The sequence below is a fragment of the Melozone crissalis genome, unplaced genomic scaffold (genome assembly GCF_028551555.1).
Source record: "Melozone crissalis strain CALT ecotype California unplaced genomic scaffold, PUWL_Pcris_2 ptg000013l_1, whole genome shotgun sequence".
In the NCBI taxonomy this organism is placed as follows: Eukaryota; Metazoa; Chordata; class Aves; order Passeriformes; family Passerellidae; genus Melozone; species Melozone crissalis.
The window spans coordinates 44069564-44089026 of NW_026535791.1; the positions used below are offsets into that span (position 1 = coordinate 44069564).

Consider the following 19463-nt stretch of genomic DNA (forward strand, 5'->3'; position numbering starts at 1 on the left):
GCAGGAGACAGGTGGCAGCAGCCTGGCAGGCTCTGTGCCCCATGGAGATGGAACCCCTTGGGCAGTGGCATAATGGTCAGGCTCTTGTGCCTGTGTGGTACCTGCAAACACAGGGATGGTGTCAAAACTGGGCCCAGGACCAAAGCTGTGTGCCAGCTGCCCTGCAGTTAGGGGAGACACCATTCCCACACAGCTTTCTGTCACTTCAGATCTCTGTTCCAGCTAGCAATTTTCCAGGCCATGTAATGGTGATGTGATCAAAGTCTGTCTGAAACACTAAAATCTAGAGGGATATGGGTAAGAGAAAACACAGATTTGCTTGAACATTACTCAAAATATTTTAATGTACATGCTTTAGCCACATTAAAGAAGAGGAAAAAAACATCTTACAGAGATGAAAGATGCCAAAGGATGTGATTTCATCATGCCAGAAGCTGTATGTTTCAGAGTGACTGAAGCCAATAGCATCAAAATGCTCTTTTTCTGGTGTATGAAAACCAGATCAAGAGGCACGGAAAGGGAAGAGCAAACATGTATTTAACTGATAGATGAGGCTGTTCTGATCCACCAGGTAAAGATGCAGTCCTGTGGTTTTTAGGGTTTTTAAACAGGTATAAATTTGGTATAAAGGGTACTTTGAACAGTTTTACTCATGCATACCTAGTGGGCTGGAACAGCTGTGCTCTGTTGGGTATTTACAGAGAATGATGGAGAACACGTCAATATGCATGAAACCCCTACCACATACAGTGGGTTTGAGTCACACCAGCGAATGTCAGCCAAGGCGAGTGTGGTACCCGGCTCTGTCACAAGGGGGAAGTTGAGCAGCCTGTGACAGCCCTGTCTGTGCTCACAGGGGCACCCTGCAGTGAGCCCAGCTCCATTTCAGCCCTGCCTGCCCCTGGCTGGGACCAAGGGCACTACACCCTGCCAAAACCAGCCTCTCAGAGCTCCCCCATTTCTCTCAAGCCCTTAAAGAAGATAAGGCCAAGATTCAGCTGATGAACCAATACTCCTGAGTGCCACTGGCCACAAAGAGATACTGACTATTTTCCAAACTACTTATTACAATCAGTGGATATATTGATAATAGAGGTTAAACCCAATCTAGGGAAGATCCATAAGCATAGCTGGCTTCTAGGCTAACACTAACAGGAGTTTAGACAAGGGCCATGTGTGGACATTACCACCCAGTTGTCCCTTTGCCAGAGTTGCTGGCAAAGCTCCATTCCTTAATCACTGACAGATTTGTCTCCCTCACCAGGCTCAAAAGTGTCAATAGAAGGGAACAGCTGCTTGCCTGGAGACGGGGACTTACTCTGAGCAGTTGTACTCAGTTTAGCAAAACTGTCACTTTTCATTCCGCTGTCATCCAGTTAAACCATCCTCTTCTCAGCGGGCTCCTCACCAATCTTCCAACAGGCCATTGATCCCAGATGCTGTCATAACTCAGGCCTGAGGACAACTAAAGTCAGAGCACTGCCCATAGTAATACCTAATGCCACTGGAGGATCCCACGCCATACATGCTGAACAGCCTCTGCTATTCCACACTTTCCAAAAGCCGGTGAGATACAGGAGGATTAAAGTAACATTGGGGAAGTTGCATGACAGCAAAATACTGTACAGCAAAAAATGAAAGCTAGTACCTTCTGCATTCTCCCTAACTAATAGAAACAAGGTAGTGTGACAACTACTTTGGAGAAAAGATGGCAGCAAACAGCAGAGGGAGATGGAGTAGACATCCTCAGAAAAAATAAAAAGGAAGAAAACATAGGCCTAAGTGACCAGAATGACTTTGCAACACAGGGCTTGTTATCCTTGCCTTGCAGAAAACCTGTTGTGGGAGCAAGCTGCCTGGCAGGCAGTGACAGCCTGCCCTGCCAGCCCATGCGATTTCTCAGTAGCTCAGGCAGTCCCTCGGGACTGCCCACTTGCCAGGGAGTTCACTCAGCACCCTACACAGGGGAGCTGCACACACCAGAGCCCTCTTTTCTCCTCCCAGGTTTGGTGAAACTGTATTACCCTTAGGGGGACTCCTTTCCAAGCGAGAGTTTTAGCAGTGCTGATGGAACTGGGCTAAAAATCAGAAGGGAGCATCCCCTGCTCTCTCCCCTGGTGAAGCAGTTGCAGAGCAGCAAAGGCTGTCACAGACCCTGCCAGAAGGGACATGAATGAGCACTGCTACTCTGTCAGCATGGTCCTTTGTGCAGAGCCCAGCTCATTAGAGAGAATCACACTAAAGCATCGAGCACACGGCTGTTTCAGACACGTGCAGGGTGCACCGCAAAGGCCAGGTACCTGACACTGCTTAGCTGTCGTCCAACTGTCTGCACAGACTGTGAAAGAACAAAAATTTTGAGAAACCCAGACATCCATCCATGCATTTAATCAGCTACGAAAAGTAGCAAGTTAGAGCAGGGTACCCTATGAACATTTTTTAAGCTCTTAAAAAGGAAAAATTTAATCTCTTCTACTTCAAGTACAATGCCTTCTTAACGCATGAGGTGCAGGAAGAGACAATGTGTCAAGACCTACAGGTACCAAACACAGCAGACATTCTGAGCATGACTTGTAAGAAGCCCACTCTCAGTACAAAAAAGTACCAAGTGTTGGACCAAATCTCCCCCCAAGAAGAAGGTGACAGTGTTCTGTTTACAAGAAAATACTGCTTCAGTTAAAAATGCTAAAAACCATTCTCTTGAGTTCATATAAAAATAATTATGTCTATGTATGCACACACATATTTACATACATTTATGGCTTTCAGTGCTTCAACCTTCTCCAATAAATGAGGAAATACAAATACTCCATTACTTTTTCTCCTCCTCAGGTTTTTCAGCCTCTGCTTCTGCAATTGATAAGCTGCCACTACCGTATTTTTTTACTCGGGTTTCTACTCTGGCAAGTCTCTGTTTCACCTTTTGTTGAGATGCAGTGTATTCTGCCATGAGCCTTGCAAACCTAGTCTGCAGCGTATCCAGAGCTACTTCAAGTCGTCCTATTTTTTCTTCCAAGTCTTTTGGGTCAGCTCCCGCTTTTGCTGCCTCCTCATCTATTAAATTGTCTTTCATCAGAATTTGACGTCCTTTCTCTTCCAGAGCCTTTTTGGCTTCTGGATATTCTGTGAGGGCTTCCATTAAATCATCCTTAGACAAGCAGAACAAATCAGAATAACCAATACTCCTAATGTTGGCTGTCCTCCTGTTGCCAGATTTGCTACCTTTGATGTTTAGGATGCTGATTTCACCGAAGTAGCTGCCATCGCTTAGGACTACAAATTGGGTTATGCCGTCATCCGCCACCACAGCCAATTTTCCCTCTTTAATAATGTACATTTCTCTTCCAATATCTCCTTTTTTGCAAATGTAGTCACCAGGACTGAAGACCGTAGGTTTCAGTTTCAGCACCAGCTCAATGAGAAGTCCAGCTTCACAATCCTGGAATATACGCACCTTCCTCAGTGTGTCCAAATGGACGTTGATGGCAATTTCAGCCTTCAACTTGTCAGGCAGATTTTTGAGAACTTCCTTCTCATCTACCGTTTTCTTGTTGGTCCAGAGGTAATCAAACCACTTAATAACCCTGGCTTCCAAATCCTTAGTCACCTTTCGGAACTGCATGTACTGTTTAATGGAATCCACTTTGGCCTGGAACTCTGCCCTGGAAGCATTCATGTTGGAAATCATGGAGCCGACGTTCCCGACAATGGTGGCAAAGATGAGCACGCCCACCAGGAAGTCGATGACCACGAAGAGATACTCCTCATCCTTCACCGGGGGCGGTGTCTCCCCGATGGTGGTCAGCGTGAGCGTCGACCAGTACAGGCTGTAAATGTACTTCCGGGACAGGCGCGCGTACTCCGGCACGGACACGTTGGGATACACCCAGGTGTCGGTTCCGAACCCGATCACCTTCGATATGGCAAAGTAGATGCAGGCGTTCCAGTGGATGATGATGAGAATGTACAACACCAGATTGCCAATGCGGAACATGTTTGGATAATTTGTCCTGGTCTCGGTACGATCAAAAAACTCAAAGAGCCGAGCGATCCTCAGCAGGCGGTTAAACCGGAGCTCGGGGTAGTTCAAACCAAGCTTGAAATATGCCAGGTCTGTTGGCACAAGAGACAGCACGTCCAGTTTGAACTGCACAGTTTTGGTATAATGTTCTCGTAACTTCTTCTCATCCTGAACTAGCAAGCCTTGTTCAAGGAAGCCTTCAGAGAATAAAAAGATTTTACATTAGAATAAAAATACCATCAACAGTAGTGAGTAACTTAACATTTCAGGCTTAAGGAAGTTAAAATTTTTACTGTTATGCCTACAGATACTGAGGTCATTTAATTGCATATTTAAATATTTCAATCAGCTTTCAAAGCTGATATATAATGGCTAAGAACAATGATTCTATTATCACCACAGTGCTCCCTGAGGCCTTCTACTCCTTCCTGCGACAGCTGTATCTTTTTCTTTTAAGTATCTTTGCAAAAAAAAGAGGGATATTCAAGTGTCTAATTTTTCATGAATCATTGGCATGAGTCATAACTAAAGTTAAGCAAGTGTATATAAAATAGCAGTGGAATATTTTAAAATAAATACCAAGAATAAGCAGGCATAATAGATTGTTGGAAACCTTTTTCAAACAATATAGATACCCCTGAGATAAAGAAATGCAGTCATCCCCCTCCCTAAGTCATGCTTTTCTTCTTGTGTCCAGTGTTAAAGCTGACGTGATTTTCCTTGGTTTGCACTTTGCATTTCTAGTGAGAGAGCTACTAAGCAGACTTTCACACATCAAAATTTCTTCATTCCAAAGACTTTGAAAAGTATTAGATTTAAAAAAATTACAAATAGATATAAACTGCAGTGAGAGACAAGAGCACAGCTCTTTTGTACCTCTGAGAGCATTAAAAATGTTCCACAAGGAACAGCCTATATAATTGATAGATATCAAATACTTGCTGCAATTGAAGATATCCAACTGTCGGCCCACTGGGCCACTCCGGAGAAAATGTCCACTGAGGCAAAAACAAAACATTCCCGGTGTATCCTGGATTATCACATTTTACTAACCCCTTAGCAATCTACAAGGCACCTATAGCTTTCTCAGGGAAGCCTCTGCTGAGGAACACCAAGCTGCATTTCTTTGTGCCCTACACAGCACGGTATTTCTGGAATGTGTGGCTCATCTGAAAATGCCACATCTATTTGTGTGTATCTGGCTTTGGATCTGCAAACTAACAGCGATTACTAATGGAAGTAGTTCCTGTGCCATGCATGTGCTGCCTCCCAGAACACTGCTGAAAAAGCAGGTCAAATATGCCCTTTGGTTGTACAACTAAACAGAAAAGCTGGCCAGACTGATCAATTTCTGATACACAGTGATGAAAAATAACTTTGAAAACACCTTCCTCCTGAAAGGAGATAAAATCTCTTGGCTTTTTGTTCTCTTATAGAACTGAAGTCTTACAGTAAAATCTTCTGAAAGCATTAGAACACAGGGTATGCTAAACACAACCAGCTGCTGAGACATGAATCTTTTCTGTTTCACAATGCACAGTCACCAAACAGGTGAAATGCAGCCCAACTGGCTCTGCAGCTAGACAGAAATGCACCATGGAGAAGCTGCTGATCAGAGTAGTTGTGAGGCTACCTAGATCTCAGTTCCAAGGCAGACCCTGCCCTCAGACAGCAAAGTCTCACTCTTCCCCAAAGGCGTCCAGGACCTCCATCCCCAGGGAAGATGGGCCTTGTGGACCCACATGAAAAGGCAGCAGGCAAAGGCAGAGCCAGAAGGAACTGTTAAGAGAGCTGACAAAGATTTTGCCACCTAAAAGAAGCAACTTCTTTCTTGGAGTGCCTGGAACTACAGCTGACACCTGCACTGAAGCATTTGGGAGACAGCTCCAGCAATTCTGCAGTTGCAAGCCAGGCCTGAAAATTCGAATTCCAGTCAGGTTTTAACAGCCATATAATCATTATCAGGACAGCCCATGGAAATTTATAACTTGCTTTGCCTGGACATGCATAATTTCTGCTCTGTTCTTTCCCATTACATTAACAGACATAACTGCAGAAAGTAAATTTAGTTGGCATAGCTGACGTTTTAACTGCATAAAGAAGATGAACACCCCTGCCCATCCTGCCCCAAATACAGCACTCTTGTGATTTTGGCTGGTACCTGAAACTGACTTTCCTGTTGAACAAAGTACTTGCTAAGTTTAAGAATTTGGCTTGCCATGGGTTGTGTGCTTCCCACATGAGAGCATTTTTAGCCCATCTTGTAATTATGTTTACAACTTCTCATAGGCCATAATTAACATCAAGCTGTCAGCACAACTTTAAATAAATAAATAGATAAAAATGGGTAAGATGTTAAAATGAAAGATCTAAAATTACTCTCACTTTTAAATTATCAGTGTTGTTTTGGACCCTTTGAAGGGACATTTTGAAGCTGTGTCTGTACCAGTGAAGAGAATGAGACAGGAGATGTTTTGTGGCCCCAGACCAGCTATCATGACAGCTTCTATTCACATGTAAGTTTTCCCAGGCCCCTCCAAAAACACCCAACCTCTGCTGTCCTCCTCGCTGTCCCCAGACACTGGGGGCTCTCTGGCATGGACCAAAGTGCAAGCACCAAAGTGCATTGAGGACTATTCAGTAGCTTGGTGACATGGATCACTGTATGCCATTGCTTAGGCTTATATTATATTATATTATATTATATTATATTATATTATATTATATTATATTATGACCTTGCTCAGTTTAAAACAGATACCATTTTAAGGCTGGAATCTCAGCCTGCTGGATTACAGGAACACTACAAGAAGTTGAAGAGAATCACTTCACACATAGCATGGCACAGCCCTCACAAATCCTCTGGGCTCACACTTCCTCCAGGAAGGCAGGACCTAAGCATGGGTTCCTGGGTTAACCCTGTCCCGTCACCAGGCAGTGGGAAACCCTGGCAGGACCTCGCAGAGCCTGCAGGAAGCACAGAGGGTGGCAGATGGTGGCAGAGGGACCACACTGCCTGTTCCAGGCATAGGAGCACAGACTGAAGGCTGGGACAGGTGCCAGGTCTTGCACTTGACCAACTCAATAACTACTTCTGAGCAGGATGCTGCACTGCTTAGTAAAGAAAACAGCATTTGTGGGGTGCAGTTGGTTTCCAGCCCCAGGTGCCCTATTGTCCCTTCCCCACACAGCTATGCACTCAGTATCTGGCATGCCTATTACTGACAGAACTGAATTCAGAGACAAGTGAAGAGCAAGTGTTGGAATGTATGGCCTTCAAAAATCCAAGCTGATCAGACACCTCATCTTCCAAAAGCCTCCACTGTTGCACTCTGACAGGACATTACAGTGGAAACACCCCACAGGGGAATTTTGTTTCCAGCCTTTAAATACATGCAGTATTAGAAAACAAATCCCAGAAAGACTCACCTGTTCTGAACCTGACAAACATGTCAATAACATAGATAATGTCAGAGAGATAATCCAAGAACAGCCACATTTTAATATGGTCCATTTGTAGCTCATCAAAGCAGGCTCTAAAGAAACAAAAATTTAAAAAAATAATTACACCAACTGCATAAGCAGAGTACTTGCATTACATGCCCTAGCAGCATGTTAGTGCACATTTCTGTTCCCAAAATATTACAGAATATCTCCCTGTGCAGACATCTGCATACTAGAGCTATGTCCAAACAGACACCAAGATCTTTCAGAATTCAAAGGTGTTCTGGACAGGAATAAACTCAAACACATAAATGCCCCAGTTATGCAGGATTACACATATCCCTCCAATTAAAAGTGCACCAGATTTCATGGGATACATATCTCCATGAAGATAATTCCCAAATAAAAGATTTGTTTCTCAGTGGCAAGCCATCCTCATCTCTCCCTACCATCTTACACAGTGTAAGGAAACCCTTTCTTTCTTCAGCTCACCATCACTTTCACTGAAACTGATTTCTATATTCTACCATGGAAAATAAATACTTGAGTTACATCTTCCTGGCCTTCGAGCATCCAAAAGATGTATTATATGAATTTGAGAGGCCCCACCACTGCCCACATCCCTCCTTTCTGTTCTCTCCTGGGAGGTGGGAAGCCCTCATCCCTGGCAGTGCCCTGGGATGCAGCGGCCAGGACACAGCTCAGCCGGCAGGTGGCACACAAAGGCCACACCAGCGCTCGTGGGGACACTCACTGCAAGCTACATCCACCTGCTTTTAGACAAAAAGGAAAAAAAACCAAACACTGGCAATCTATTCCCAGTGGTAGGCATATTATACATCCCTAATGGGGTATGAACTGTAAATCTTCTAGGCAAGTCACTCAAAAGATACTGCAGGGAGGTAAGAGGGTGATTTACATAGGAAAGATAATGATTGAAATGTAAAATTGTTATTAACTTCAATCCATACCTGCACACTAGCATACACCAGTTATAGAACACGGGTGCTGCAATTACAGTCAGCCAGTTGTAGTACAGATTGCTTGAAGGATCTATCACAAATACCTCCTTTTTCTGCCTGGAAAGTAAAACATGCAGATTTACTGTGGAAATTTAAGAAAGCAACCTGCTGGATTTCCCTCTTCTTGAGGCTGCTCATTTCACCATGAACTCACAGCTGCCCAAGAAGAGAATGTATCCATGCAGGCAGTGCAGATGAGATACCAGGCATCCCATCTGACAAGCTTTACTTTGTTTGACACAGCTTTGGAAAAAGTAAGAGTGGAAAGAAAACACAGACATTCATATCTCCCAGGCTGAAACCCACAGCCTTCTGTATTAAGCCCCACACTGAAAAAAAAACCCCTTAATTGTTAAATATTTCTTATTGTCACTCAGATTAGAAGGTTACATTTCATTGCTAGAGAAAGAGCCTTCCTTTGCAGGCTAATTATTGATTTTTAGCAAATTCTATTATGGAAATGACTGTATAAGCACGCATTTGAACAAGTAAAACATGTATGTATTCAAATACATGTCTGTACAAGTAAGAAACTCTGTGTGCATATGCACATACAGTGTGTGTGACTAGAGCTGAAATATGTCTTTGTCAAAGGCAAATTTCAAACATTCACAGTCCTGGCTCAGCCTCACAACAAGGAAGTGATGCTAAAGGAAGCATACAGGCCTGGAATGTAAAGATTTGAAGAACAGCATGGCTAATGGCACAGGATATGCTCAGAAGTGCCCACCTCCAGCATGAGAAAGGTTAATATGGAATAGAGAGCAATTAGGCTTGTAATCAGTGGATTTGAGGTCCACAGCTGCAAAATTAATTCAACTGTAAAACTGTGATATGTGGACTGTATAATAATGTGCAGAATATGTGGCAAGGCAATGCTTGAATACGTATTTGTGGGACTTTTCCTAATCTCCAAGAATGCAAATATATTAAAATATAATGGTAATTTATTTCAAATCTGTGTGTATTTCTGGCATTGCCATTGCTGTCAGCTGAATACCCAGGAATGTGAGTAAAGGAAGCAGCTTTATTCTAAAATGTATTTACTTTACTATCTTCACTACTGATTTTAAACCATTTCTTCTAGAAAACTGATCACCACCTCAAAACTGGTGACCATGAAATATGGCCATTATACATCAGTACTACCTTGTACACATTAAAACATCAATTTTCTTTGAGAAAATGTATTAAAACACTCTTGGCTACTGCAAAGCTCACACTTTCACTACATAGTAATTAAAGACAAAAGAGACTGTTTAGAACAAAGGCTTTGTAATTGGAAAAAAAATTAAAAGCTTTGATTAATAAAGATCTTGGAATCCATCAGATTCCATTTGGAATGCCCTCATGTCTATATAGCACCACATACATACATATAAACCTAGAGTATATTCCTGTAACATACTCCTTAACTGTGAAATGCACTCAAATGCATTCTCTTTATCAGCCATCATTGTTACTTTTAATCACTGGTAATAGTAAATTGCACTGTATTTGGGTCAGCTTTAGGGGAACAAAGCAACAACACGATCCATTTATGTCAAAAGCATTCAAATTATCTTATTTTGTTGCAGAAATACACCATCCCTTAACTAACAGAAACAAATTTAGTGATCACTAGCAATGAACTGCACTATATTAAGTAATTAAATAACTAGTCAGTGAAATAAGTAAACTTATTAGCAAATCTTTAATTTTCTTCATGTAAGATATTTCTACATGGTAAGATGAACCAGACTTTTGGTTCATCTGCTCTGAATCATTATGGAAATTCTGGAACAATGAAAAGTCTGCAGCTCTGCAAAGCAGGCTGCTGTCCTAAAGTGTTGTCATAATTGAAAAGTGATCTTCAGTTCAAAGTGACCAGAGGTAGCTCAATTCCCTTTTACTGACATAGGCAGCTGTTTCTCAAAGACCTAAATAGAGGTCTCTAAGATACAACTTTGCTGAGCAACTGAAACCTTCCCAAAGGGGAAAATGTATTAAAGATTTGACAGACTAAGAATCTGCAGTCTACAGAACAATTGTAGCATTATAATGAAATGCTATACCATGTTTTGTAGTGTAAGAGACGTGCTACAATCACACATTCATTCTTTATACTTACTCTTCCTTTTTTTTATCATCTTTTTTGTCATCTTTTTTGTCATCTTTCTTTTCCTCTTTTTTCTCTTCCTTCTTTTCCTCTTTTTTCTCCTCTTTTACCTCTTTCTTTTCTTCCTTTTTGCTGTACAACATAATGCAAGGCTTAGCAGTATTACCACTACTGAACAGTAAAGGGAGAGGGTGGAGGTTTGGGAACTATTCTAAACTCCAGACAGAATAGGACAGGGATCCAATTGGAAAAAAGGGTTCTCAGGCTGAGATCTCTCACCCTGACACCACCACACCATCACATCAGGTAACCAGCTGGCTGATTCTCTGCATTAGTCACCCACAGCTTCTTGACCTTTTCAGACATCAGTGTACCAGGCTGATTTTAAGTAAATGCTTTCAGTTTGATTGACTCTTAAGAACCCAGGCTTCTTAAAAAGAAACCTATCAAATGATGACAGAATGTGAAATGGTTTAACAAACTGTCAGCGTTCTTTGCACAGCTAAAACCTCAATGTGACTGTCTGAAGCTTTCATAGTAATTATAAAAAATCAGGATGAATCTCCTCTCATGGTTCTTTAAAACCTAGAAAAATTTTAATTCATTAATTGCCCTGGATCTCAATTGCCCCATTCTTAGGTTTGTCTGAACATAAGAGTCCTGAAATATGTTAACTTAGGCAGACAGGCCCACAAATACTTTTCAAACCTACAGGAAGTTAACATCTTTCACAAGATTCTGACAATACCTAAAGCTAGATCTGCTACATGCCTTGGTCATCAATCATGCAATGTGTTGTGAAGATTGGTGCTCACTTGCACAAGCAGAAAATCCATGATCCAAGATCTCCTTCTTTTTTATTTGAACACTTCTAGTCCTTGAAGCAGAAAACATCCCCCCCAGACAGAAAAGCCTACGAGTGTTCCTCACACTGCAGTGTATGTGGATCACAAAACTCCCCACACATAATGTCTGGTTTGATTGAAAGCCATGGATTCCTGCTCTCATGGGAGCTCTGTTTTCTCCTCTGAACTGCCAAGAGTGGGTCTGAGGCTCCCTTTGCACTGGTGTCAAGAAAGGATAAATTAGTTTAATGACAGCAACACCCCACAGCAAGGACAGAGTGTATAACAGTGCTGCTTGCAGGACTTGTGCTTTCTGTGCACACCAGCTCATACTGCTCAGACAGAAAGCTCTGTGCTGTGAATGGCAGTCACATCTAGGAAAGTGCTTGATACAGGGAGAAAGAAGTGCTCCAAAGGAGATGACAGCCACCAATTTTAAGACAGTAGCAGCTTTCACCAATCAGCAATGAGCACCTGTTCCAGTCCTTACACTTAAACATTTCCACAGTGATGCACCACCACAGTGTACTTTGGAAAAGCCAAGACTCATTTGCTAAAAAATGCCAAGATCCCACACTCTGCCACATCCAGGGAAATACCTACCAAGCTGATCAACACCACTGACACCTTCAAAATTACACAGTAAAAGGGAACAGAACTGGAGGGGAAAAGAACCTTTGGCTTGACTGATCTTCTATTTCTACTTGCATCTCAAATCAAAGAAAGAGCTTTTCATTTACCAAAGAAGATTCCTACACAGCAGTGGGAACTGCTTCTCAAGAATTTATTTCTCTGGACTGACTGTCGAGAACTTTACCTCTTCATTTTCCAATCTGCCCCCAAAACTCCTTCCTGTTGAAAAAACATGTAAGGATTTCACTTCAGATTACCATGCACGGTGTCTGATCTAAAGGGAAATGCTCAGTTGCTGTTGTTAGCATTAATGTAGATCCTCAATACTTCAAATGCCTGGCATTCTCACCAGAAAGGAAGAATTACCAATAAGTAGAATTTTCAAAGGGTAGGGCTGCCTGTACATTTCTGGATCCTGTTATGCAGGGAAAAGTAGGCTGAGATTGAGAATCAGCCAAAAAGTCTCAGTGGTGGTGAACTTTGGAGGGACAATTTGACAATTCTGACAATTCCAACTCCCTCCCAAGTTTGTGTTTTATTTTTTAAAAATGAAGAAACTTTAATTTCACAGAGTATCTAATTTTTCCCTATTTTTTAAAAATAGCACCTATTTTTCCCTGGCCTGAGTTCTCCTACAAACTCATCTGTCAACTACAGGTACCTTTTGTAAATGAGTTTCTTCCATTCATGTTACCTCTGTTTATTTTTCTGTTATGGTAACTCCCAATTTATCATACTCACATCTACTTGCAGTCTGACTGGAAGTTGCTCAGAGCAAAAGGCTGGCCATAATCAAAGACTTGAAAGCATCATGTACAGTTCCCCAAGACACAGCACACTTAGCTCTTTAACATAACGAAAAGTCCACATTTCTTTTTCTTTACCAGTAACACTGAGTCAACTGGAATCCAGTAACTAGTAAAACAGTTTGTGTCTGTCCTCTTTGACCCCAACACAGCAGAATCCATGCTGTTTTTAAGCTGTGTGCAGCTTTAGACTTAGAAATCTACTTCATCACCCTTCTAAAAACACTGTCATAGTCTTTGAGTGACTCAAATATTTGCATTTCTCATCTGTCAAGTACTTTGCAAATCAAGTATGTTTCAGACTGTTGGGCAGGTAGACAGACAGGTCTTGTCTCCATTTAAAAATAATGAAACAGTGAAAGGATGAAAGTTTTGCCCAAGGTACCTGAGTCACTGTCAGAAACATAGTAAGGCAGAAGTATTTCTGTCTTAACCAGTCCTTTGGGCTCCATCTAGCAGGCTTGGCTCCAAGCTTATAGCACTTCTTTTATATCAGTCTGAATAAAAACCTGCATATTTCTGTCACTGTTCACTGCACACAGATTTTCCTTTTGAATAAAAGTTACGCAAACCAAACCAAAAAGTTGCTTTAGGAGAAGGAAGATCTCTTGTGCAGCTATGTGCAAAAAGGTTTTGCAGCACCATTTAAAATGTACAGTTCAAACTTGCCTATGATGGAATTATTTGGAGAAAAAAAAAAACCAAGAGTTTTCTAGAAGTATTTCTGACACAATCAAAAGATGTACTGATTACTTTCTGACACAATCAAAAGATGTACTGATTACTTTTATTTGTTTTGTTTTCATCTGGGAAGCAATGAAAAAAACCTACTATCATTATGCATGAGAACATATCTGCTGCTGGATACTAAAGAGCAGATATGTCTTCAGACTGCTGTGGTCTAAGACAAGCAAAAAACATTGATGTTGGGTGATTTTAAATTACAGGAGCTCTACACACTGTTTAATAAATTTCTCTTTGGTGCAACACTGTGAAATAGCTTGTCAATTATATGAAATAAACTCAAAAGGACAGCTTCTGTCAGACACTGTGGCAATACCAGCCTTATTATGGTGCCTGTCACTCTCTCTAAGACAACAGCACCTGCTGAACTGAAACACACACTTTTAAAAGACAGACATATAAATGGGTTTTGGTGCCCTCATCAGTATCCACTTCTAATGTGACAACCTGAAATTTTTGGGACACTTGATTTGCAAAAAGGGACCAGTGTGTTAAAAGAGGGAAACCACTATTAGAAAATTTACACATGAATCTCACTTAAAAACTGAAAAATGAATGCATCAATTGGTAATGTAGTAAAATCAGCCAGCTGAACTACAGAAGGTAGGGACTAAATGCTTAGTCAAATTCACTCCTCAAGTGAAGTACCCCTTCCTCTCAAGTGAAGTTACCCCTTGAGAGGAAGGGGTAACTTCAGACAAAAAGAAGTTCACAGGGAGCACAAAGGATGCTTTTCATACTAAGAAAACTAGACCTTTCTCTATAATAAAACTATGCTCCTAGGAAAGGCTTAGCAAGAACTAAGGAGTTTATACTACAAATGTTACTAAGCTGGATAGGGAAAAAGAGAAGGTGCTGGTAGTAGAAAGGTCTTTGGAGTAAACAGTACTTACTCTTCATTAGTGTTGTTGCTGAAGTTGACATTGAACCTGGCCAAGGGCCAGTGACTGCAAGCAAGTTAAATAAAACACATTAAAGAGTGTCAGTAAAGGCTGCTGGTGCTTCACGCACGTGTTTGCCGACACGACAGACGGACTCACGAGCTTCTCACATAGGCACTGATAAGATTAGCAAGGTCAATTTTGACTGTTGTGATAAGCCCCTTTGCATAACTGCTTCAAGGCACCAGATCCTTTCTGTCATGTGCCTGGCATACACATTTGTGACCACATCTGATGTCTGAAGCCAGTTCTTAGGCGTATTAGTGCATGGCAAGATGCACCTCACTATTTTTAGCCCTGTATTCATTGGGCTACTATTTCAAGCTTTCTTCAATCCTTTCAAGTCCTCTTCACAGATGCAGTGTCAAGGCTTGTGGATAAGTAATGAGCATACCTACCCATTGCTGCAGAATTAAGCCTTCATGTTCCAACAACTAGAGTTCCTGTCCAACAGCATAGAAGTGAGAAGGCAAGGATGGGTGCCCTCAAATTAATTTCAAATAGCCTTATGGAGAGGTTTGTTGGCCTATGATCAATGTTTTTCTCTCTAATTACTTGCCATCTGCAGATGCTACTGATCCAGACACCTGAGAAATCAGGCAACAGTCTCACTAATTCAATAAAATGTGCTCTTGAGATGAATATCTAAGAAGCAGATCAAGTGAAGATAATAAGGCTGTGCTGGACTACAACAAATCAAAGCAACCTGTGTAATGCACAGATATTCAAAGGTTCTTGCTTTAATCTGAATTGCTTACTGAGATTTTTGAAACTAATTACTTGCTTACCTACCAGTCTTTAATTATGCAAAAAAATATAGGAGTCTCTGTTTCAAAGCCTAAGGCCAAACAGAAAGACAGCTTTTGTCTTGGGATTTCATTTTCCCATTTTAGATGGAGTTAAAATTAAAACACTGTATTATACATTTATAGAGTAATAATAAGTCATCAAGTCAAAGAACTGTAAACACATAAAGGTTTCACTTTCATTTTACTGAAAAAAATTAAGACTGAACCTGCCTTCCATACCAAAGACTGTGTATGTGCTAATAACTGAAGTCAGCATCCAAATGACTTTGTCATTTCAGAAGCTTTCTGTAATGTTATCAGATGGACTTCTGAGTAAATATAACAAAGCAATTTTGCACAACTGCTTCTTTAGAGTTTCCCAACACTTGCAGATTATGCACATTAAGATCCTGAAAAGCCAAAAGTAGAAACATCTTAGAATCCTGAGATAGAAATTGCATTCTCCTCAGCAGAGAGCAGTTTAGCAATGTCAAGTTGCATATTGTAAAATTCCAGTTCTGAGAAATCACTCTGCATGACCAAAAATCCTTTACCTCAAGATTTTGGTCACAGCGTGTTTGAGGAAGAAAATCTGTTGAAAGTGCAATACTTTAGTTATGTGAAGATTCCTGGGCAGCATTAGATACTCTGCTCATCTTCCACGCTAAGCTCCTTACTCTCTACTTAAAATACAACTTACATCCTAATCACCAAGAAAACATGATAACCTCAGCCATTTCAAGTACAAACATGTCCTCTTACCTGCTGGCTGCCCCGGGCCGCTCGCGGGCACCCAGGAAGGAGCGGATGTTGCTCTGCCTGGTGGACACCTCCACGAGCTCCGGGCCCCGGATGCGCTCCAGGAAAGAGTCAGGCCTTTGGTCCTCACGGTGCGAGTGCCTTGTGGCCCAGGACCTCACGGACAACACAAACCGTGACAGCCTGCATGGAGCACACACACAAAATGGACTGAACCAGGCAGAAACAGGAGGTGCCTTAAAACATCCCCACAAACACCAGCCAGGATTCTCCTCCACACCTCCACCTGTGATGAAATTAAATTTGATGGAGTAACAGTATGAACCCAGTCACTTGCCACAATTTTGTAGATCACCTTCTGCACTGGATCAGGAAAATACCTCACACATCAGTTCCTACTCTACTGTATCCCCACTGCAGGAGCAACAGAATATTCTTGCTGAGTGGGGGCCTTTGCATTACAAAGTGAGATACTCAGTGAAGTCCATCAGATGCAGGTTTTTTAGATCCTTGAAAATTTCCATTCAAGAGTCACGCTGTGTTACCCTAATATTTAAATTGCTAGGCATTCATGTTTACATTACATCACAAACTTCCCTGTATATTCAGAGCATACATAACTGTAGCTACACATACATCATCCAATCTATCCTGAAAAAAGGTAAAGAAATTATAAACAAAGATTAAAAAGGAAGCTCTCAGTATGAATTTATATATTCATGTGCATTATGTTTACACAAAACACACAACTATAATCTTTCCTCATCTAAACTCAACTTCTTGAAGACTTTGTCATCTACATTTGGTGATGTCATTATCTGAAAACCAAGCAGGAAAATCCCAGTTTATTCTCCACTATCCAAAATGATGAAATGTGAACAATACTCTTTAAATTACAATAGTTTTACAGTAATTTTTTTCTTTGCTCTTTGAAATACACTGTGCTTAAAGAAACTGTGGTCTGTGTTACGTGGAACAATGGTATCTGAAGGCAGAGCTCGACTGTCTCAGACACAAAGCAGACACAATAAAGTTTTGAACCTCCACTTCAGGTTTTCACTTAAGTCCCAGTAATATAAACAACTTAAGACAATGTTCAGCTTCAATCTTGCTGACTAGGGCTCCAAATCCATTATAAACATAACTGGATTCTAAAAAGTGAGAGAAATTCTTGCACTCAGAACACAAAGACTCCCTGTCTCCTCCTTTTCCAGAGCCATCTACCAAAAGGAGACAATAATTATGTTTTATTTGATAGGAAACAAACACTGCATCAGCTATCAGCCTGAGCCAAACACTTACCCATTTATTTTACAGCCTGGCCTCACTTCATGCATTTCCCAGGCATTCAATGTATTTTCAGATACAGTTACGTAAAAATTATTTATTCTTTTATATTTGAAAAATTTCTTTGGGCTTAGTCAGCCTCTCTCAGATTCTAAGACTTCTATTAGTAAGTGATGAATCAAGGTCAAATGCAACTTCTGTTGCTTCTTAGAGACATTCTTCAGCTGGACTCCATCCACTTTCTTTGGAAAGTGATGGCTCTTCTTTCTTTACCTCCAAATTGTGACCATTCTTTTCCAGCAAATTGAATTAATACTGGAAATTCTATTAGTTAGTTAACATTCTATTAGTTATTATGTTACCTTGCCATTGCTCCCCTGCCAGTGAAGGAGCTCGTCTGGGACTCGGGTACATGTCCTCCCTCCACAGAAATGACTCCCTGAAGTTCTGAAGATGCATCCTCATGCAATGAATGGGCTCTGCAAAAACATTTTTTTTTTTAAAGAATTCCATGCAGCCTTCACCAGACTTTCCCCAACCTGGTTCTCTCCACCACTGCATCAGGAAACAGTCCAGCACATTGCCCTCTCCCTAGTAATACAGCATTTGATAACCTTGTTGCTAAGCCTGGGCTCCTATTCTTCTGGGGCCTTCCAATATGAACTGAAGTCAGTGGAGGCTCTGCCATACATTCCAGCAAGCTCAGAAACTAAAGACGACTTATTAGCACTTTAAAAATTATTATTTGAGGAAAAAAAAGATTAAATTTTAGCCTCATCTTTCAGAAACAGAGTTTTGAAACTGATTTCACTGGAAGCTGGACTTTATGAGGGTTCACTCCAGATTTTTTTATAGTACTCCTTGGTTTTCTCTGTGTTTTTCAGTCTTTAGCATTCACTTTTACAAGACTTTTTTACATCCATTAAGAATCACTTTCTTCCCCCCTTGTAATGGAAACAAGAATTCTAATATGGGTCTGCTAATCTATATGCCAGGAAAACACTGACAAAAATGATACTTGTAGTATCTTCATAAGAGTTGGCAGCAGCATTGTGAATGCCCACAAAAGGATAATCAGCAGCTCAATTTTATGTGCACTCACAGCTCAGAAACTAACAAACAAAGAATTAAAACATTATTATTTCTACCCAAAGAACAAAGCTAAAATAGATCCTGACAGTCCCAGGATTCTCAACTTGTTAACTGTTTTCTACTTCTTCTCCATTAACAAAACACCATTTAGTATTGAAAAATTTTTATAACCTAGTTTATGTTGCCAGTGCTGAGAATATTGTGGTTGCCAAAGTTAACGTCCTTCTAAGGGACAATTAACAAACTCATGGCACAGGCATTCATCACAGATTACCAGATTCACAGAGCCCACACTCAGCCCAAGAACTCTCTTGAGCTGAATGCTGAGAGAATAGTAGAGTTTGTCCACCTTTTTTACTATTTCCTGGAGAAATTGCCTACAGACCTGCTGGAGAAAGGATACTGGACTAGTTAGTGTTTTAGACTGCACTACCATGGCTGCCTTTAAGTATTTTATTCCCGTCTACCGAGTAATGTACATTTTGTGTGATCTTAGCAATAAATTCTAATATTGTTAATGGCAATGCCTAAGAAGTATCTAAGTTCCCATTACAACCAATGGCCATCTCAGGGCTTGATTCAGCTGCTTCAGAATTGAGTCTGGTACAATCTGTAACACCTCAGAATACTTTACTGGACTTCTCTAGAGCACATAGCTCTCTCCTCACATCCACTAGTGCCAGCTAAACGCTTCAAATACTCTGTAGTATCTCAAATAGCATTAGATGCCTATTTCAGGCAACTAAATACCTCTCATAATCAAGAGAGCCAAAGGAGGCTGGAGAGTTTCTGAGTTTGAGGGTAAGCTGAGCAGTTCCCTGGGTGCTGCTGACCACCAGTACTGACTACATCTCCACTCAGGACAGCAGGAATGCAGGCACCTGCTCACACAGAGACATTGAAATCCAGATGTCTACAGGGCACAGCTGAATCCTACTTTCAACTTTAGATAGCCAACCTGTGTATATAAGCTGATGGGCTGC

The 19463-nt window shown here is 41.1% G+C and overlaps 1 protein-coding gene across 1 annotated transcript in view; it reads right to left on the reverse strand.

The window, feature by feature from the left end:
- Positions 1-357: 357 nt before the first annotated feature.
- Positions 358-19463, reverse strand: part of CNGA3 (cyclic nucleotide gated channel subunit alpha 3) — a 30371-nt gene continuing 11265 nt past the window's right edge. The window contains exons 3-7 of the mRNA XM_054271671.1: positions 17751-17867; positions 16105-16284; positions 8437-8544; positions 7451-7557; positions 358-4218 (exon numbers count right to left, since the gene is read on the reverse strand). Of these exons, the coding sequence (XP_054127646.1) occupies positions 2813-4218; positions 7451-7557; positions 8437-8544; positions 16105-16284; positions 17751-17867 (1918 nt within the window). The 3' untranslated portion in view covers positions 358-2812. The remainder of the gene's footprint in view (positions 4219-7450; positions 7558-8436; positions 8545-16104; positions 16285-17750; positions 17868-19463) is intronic.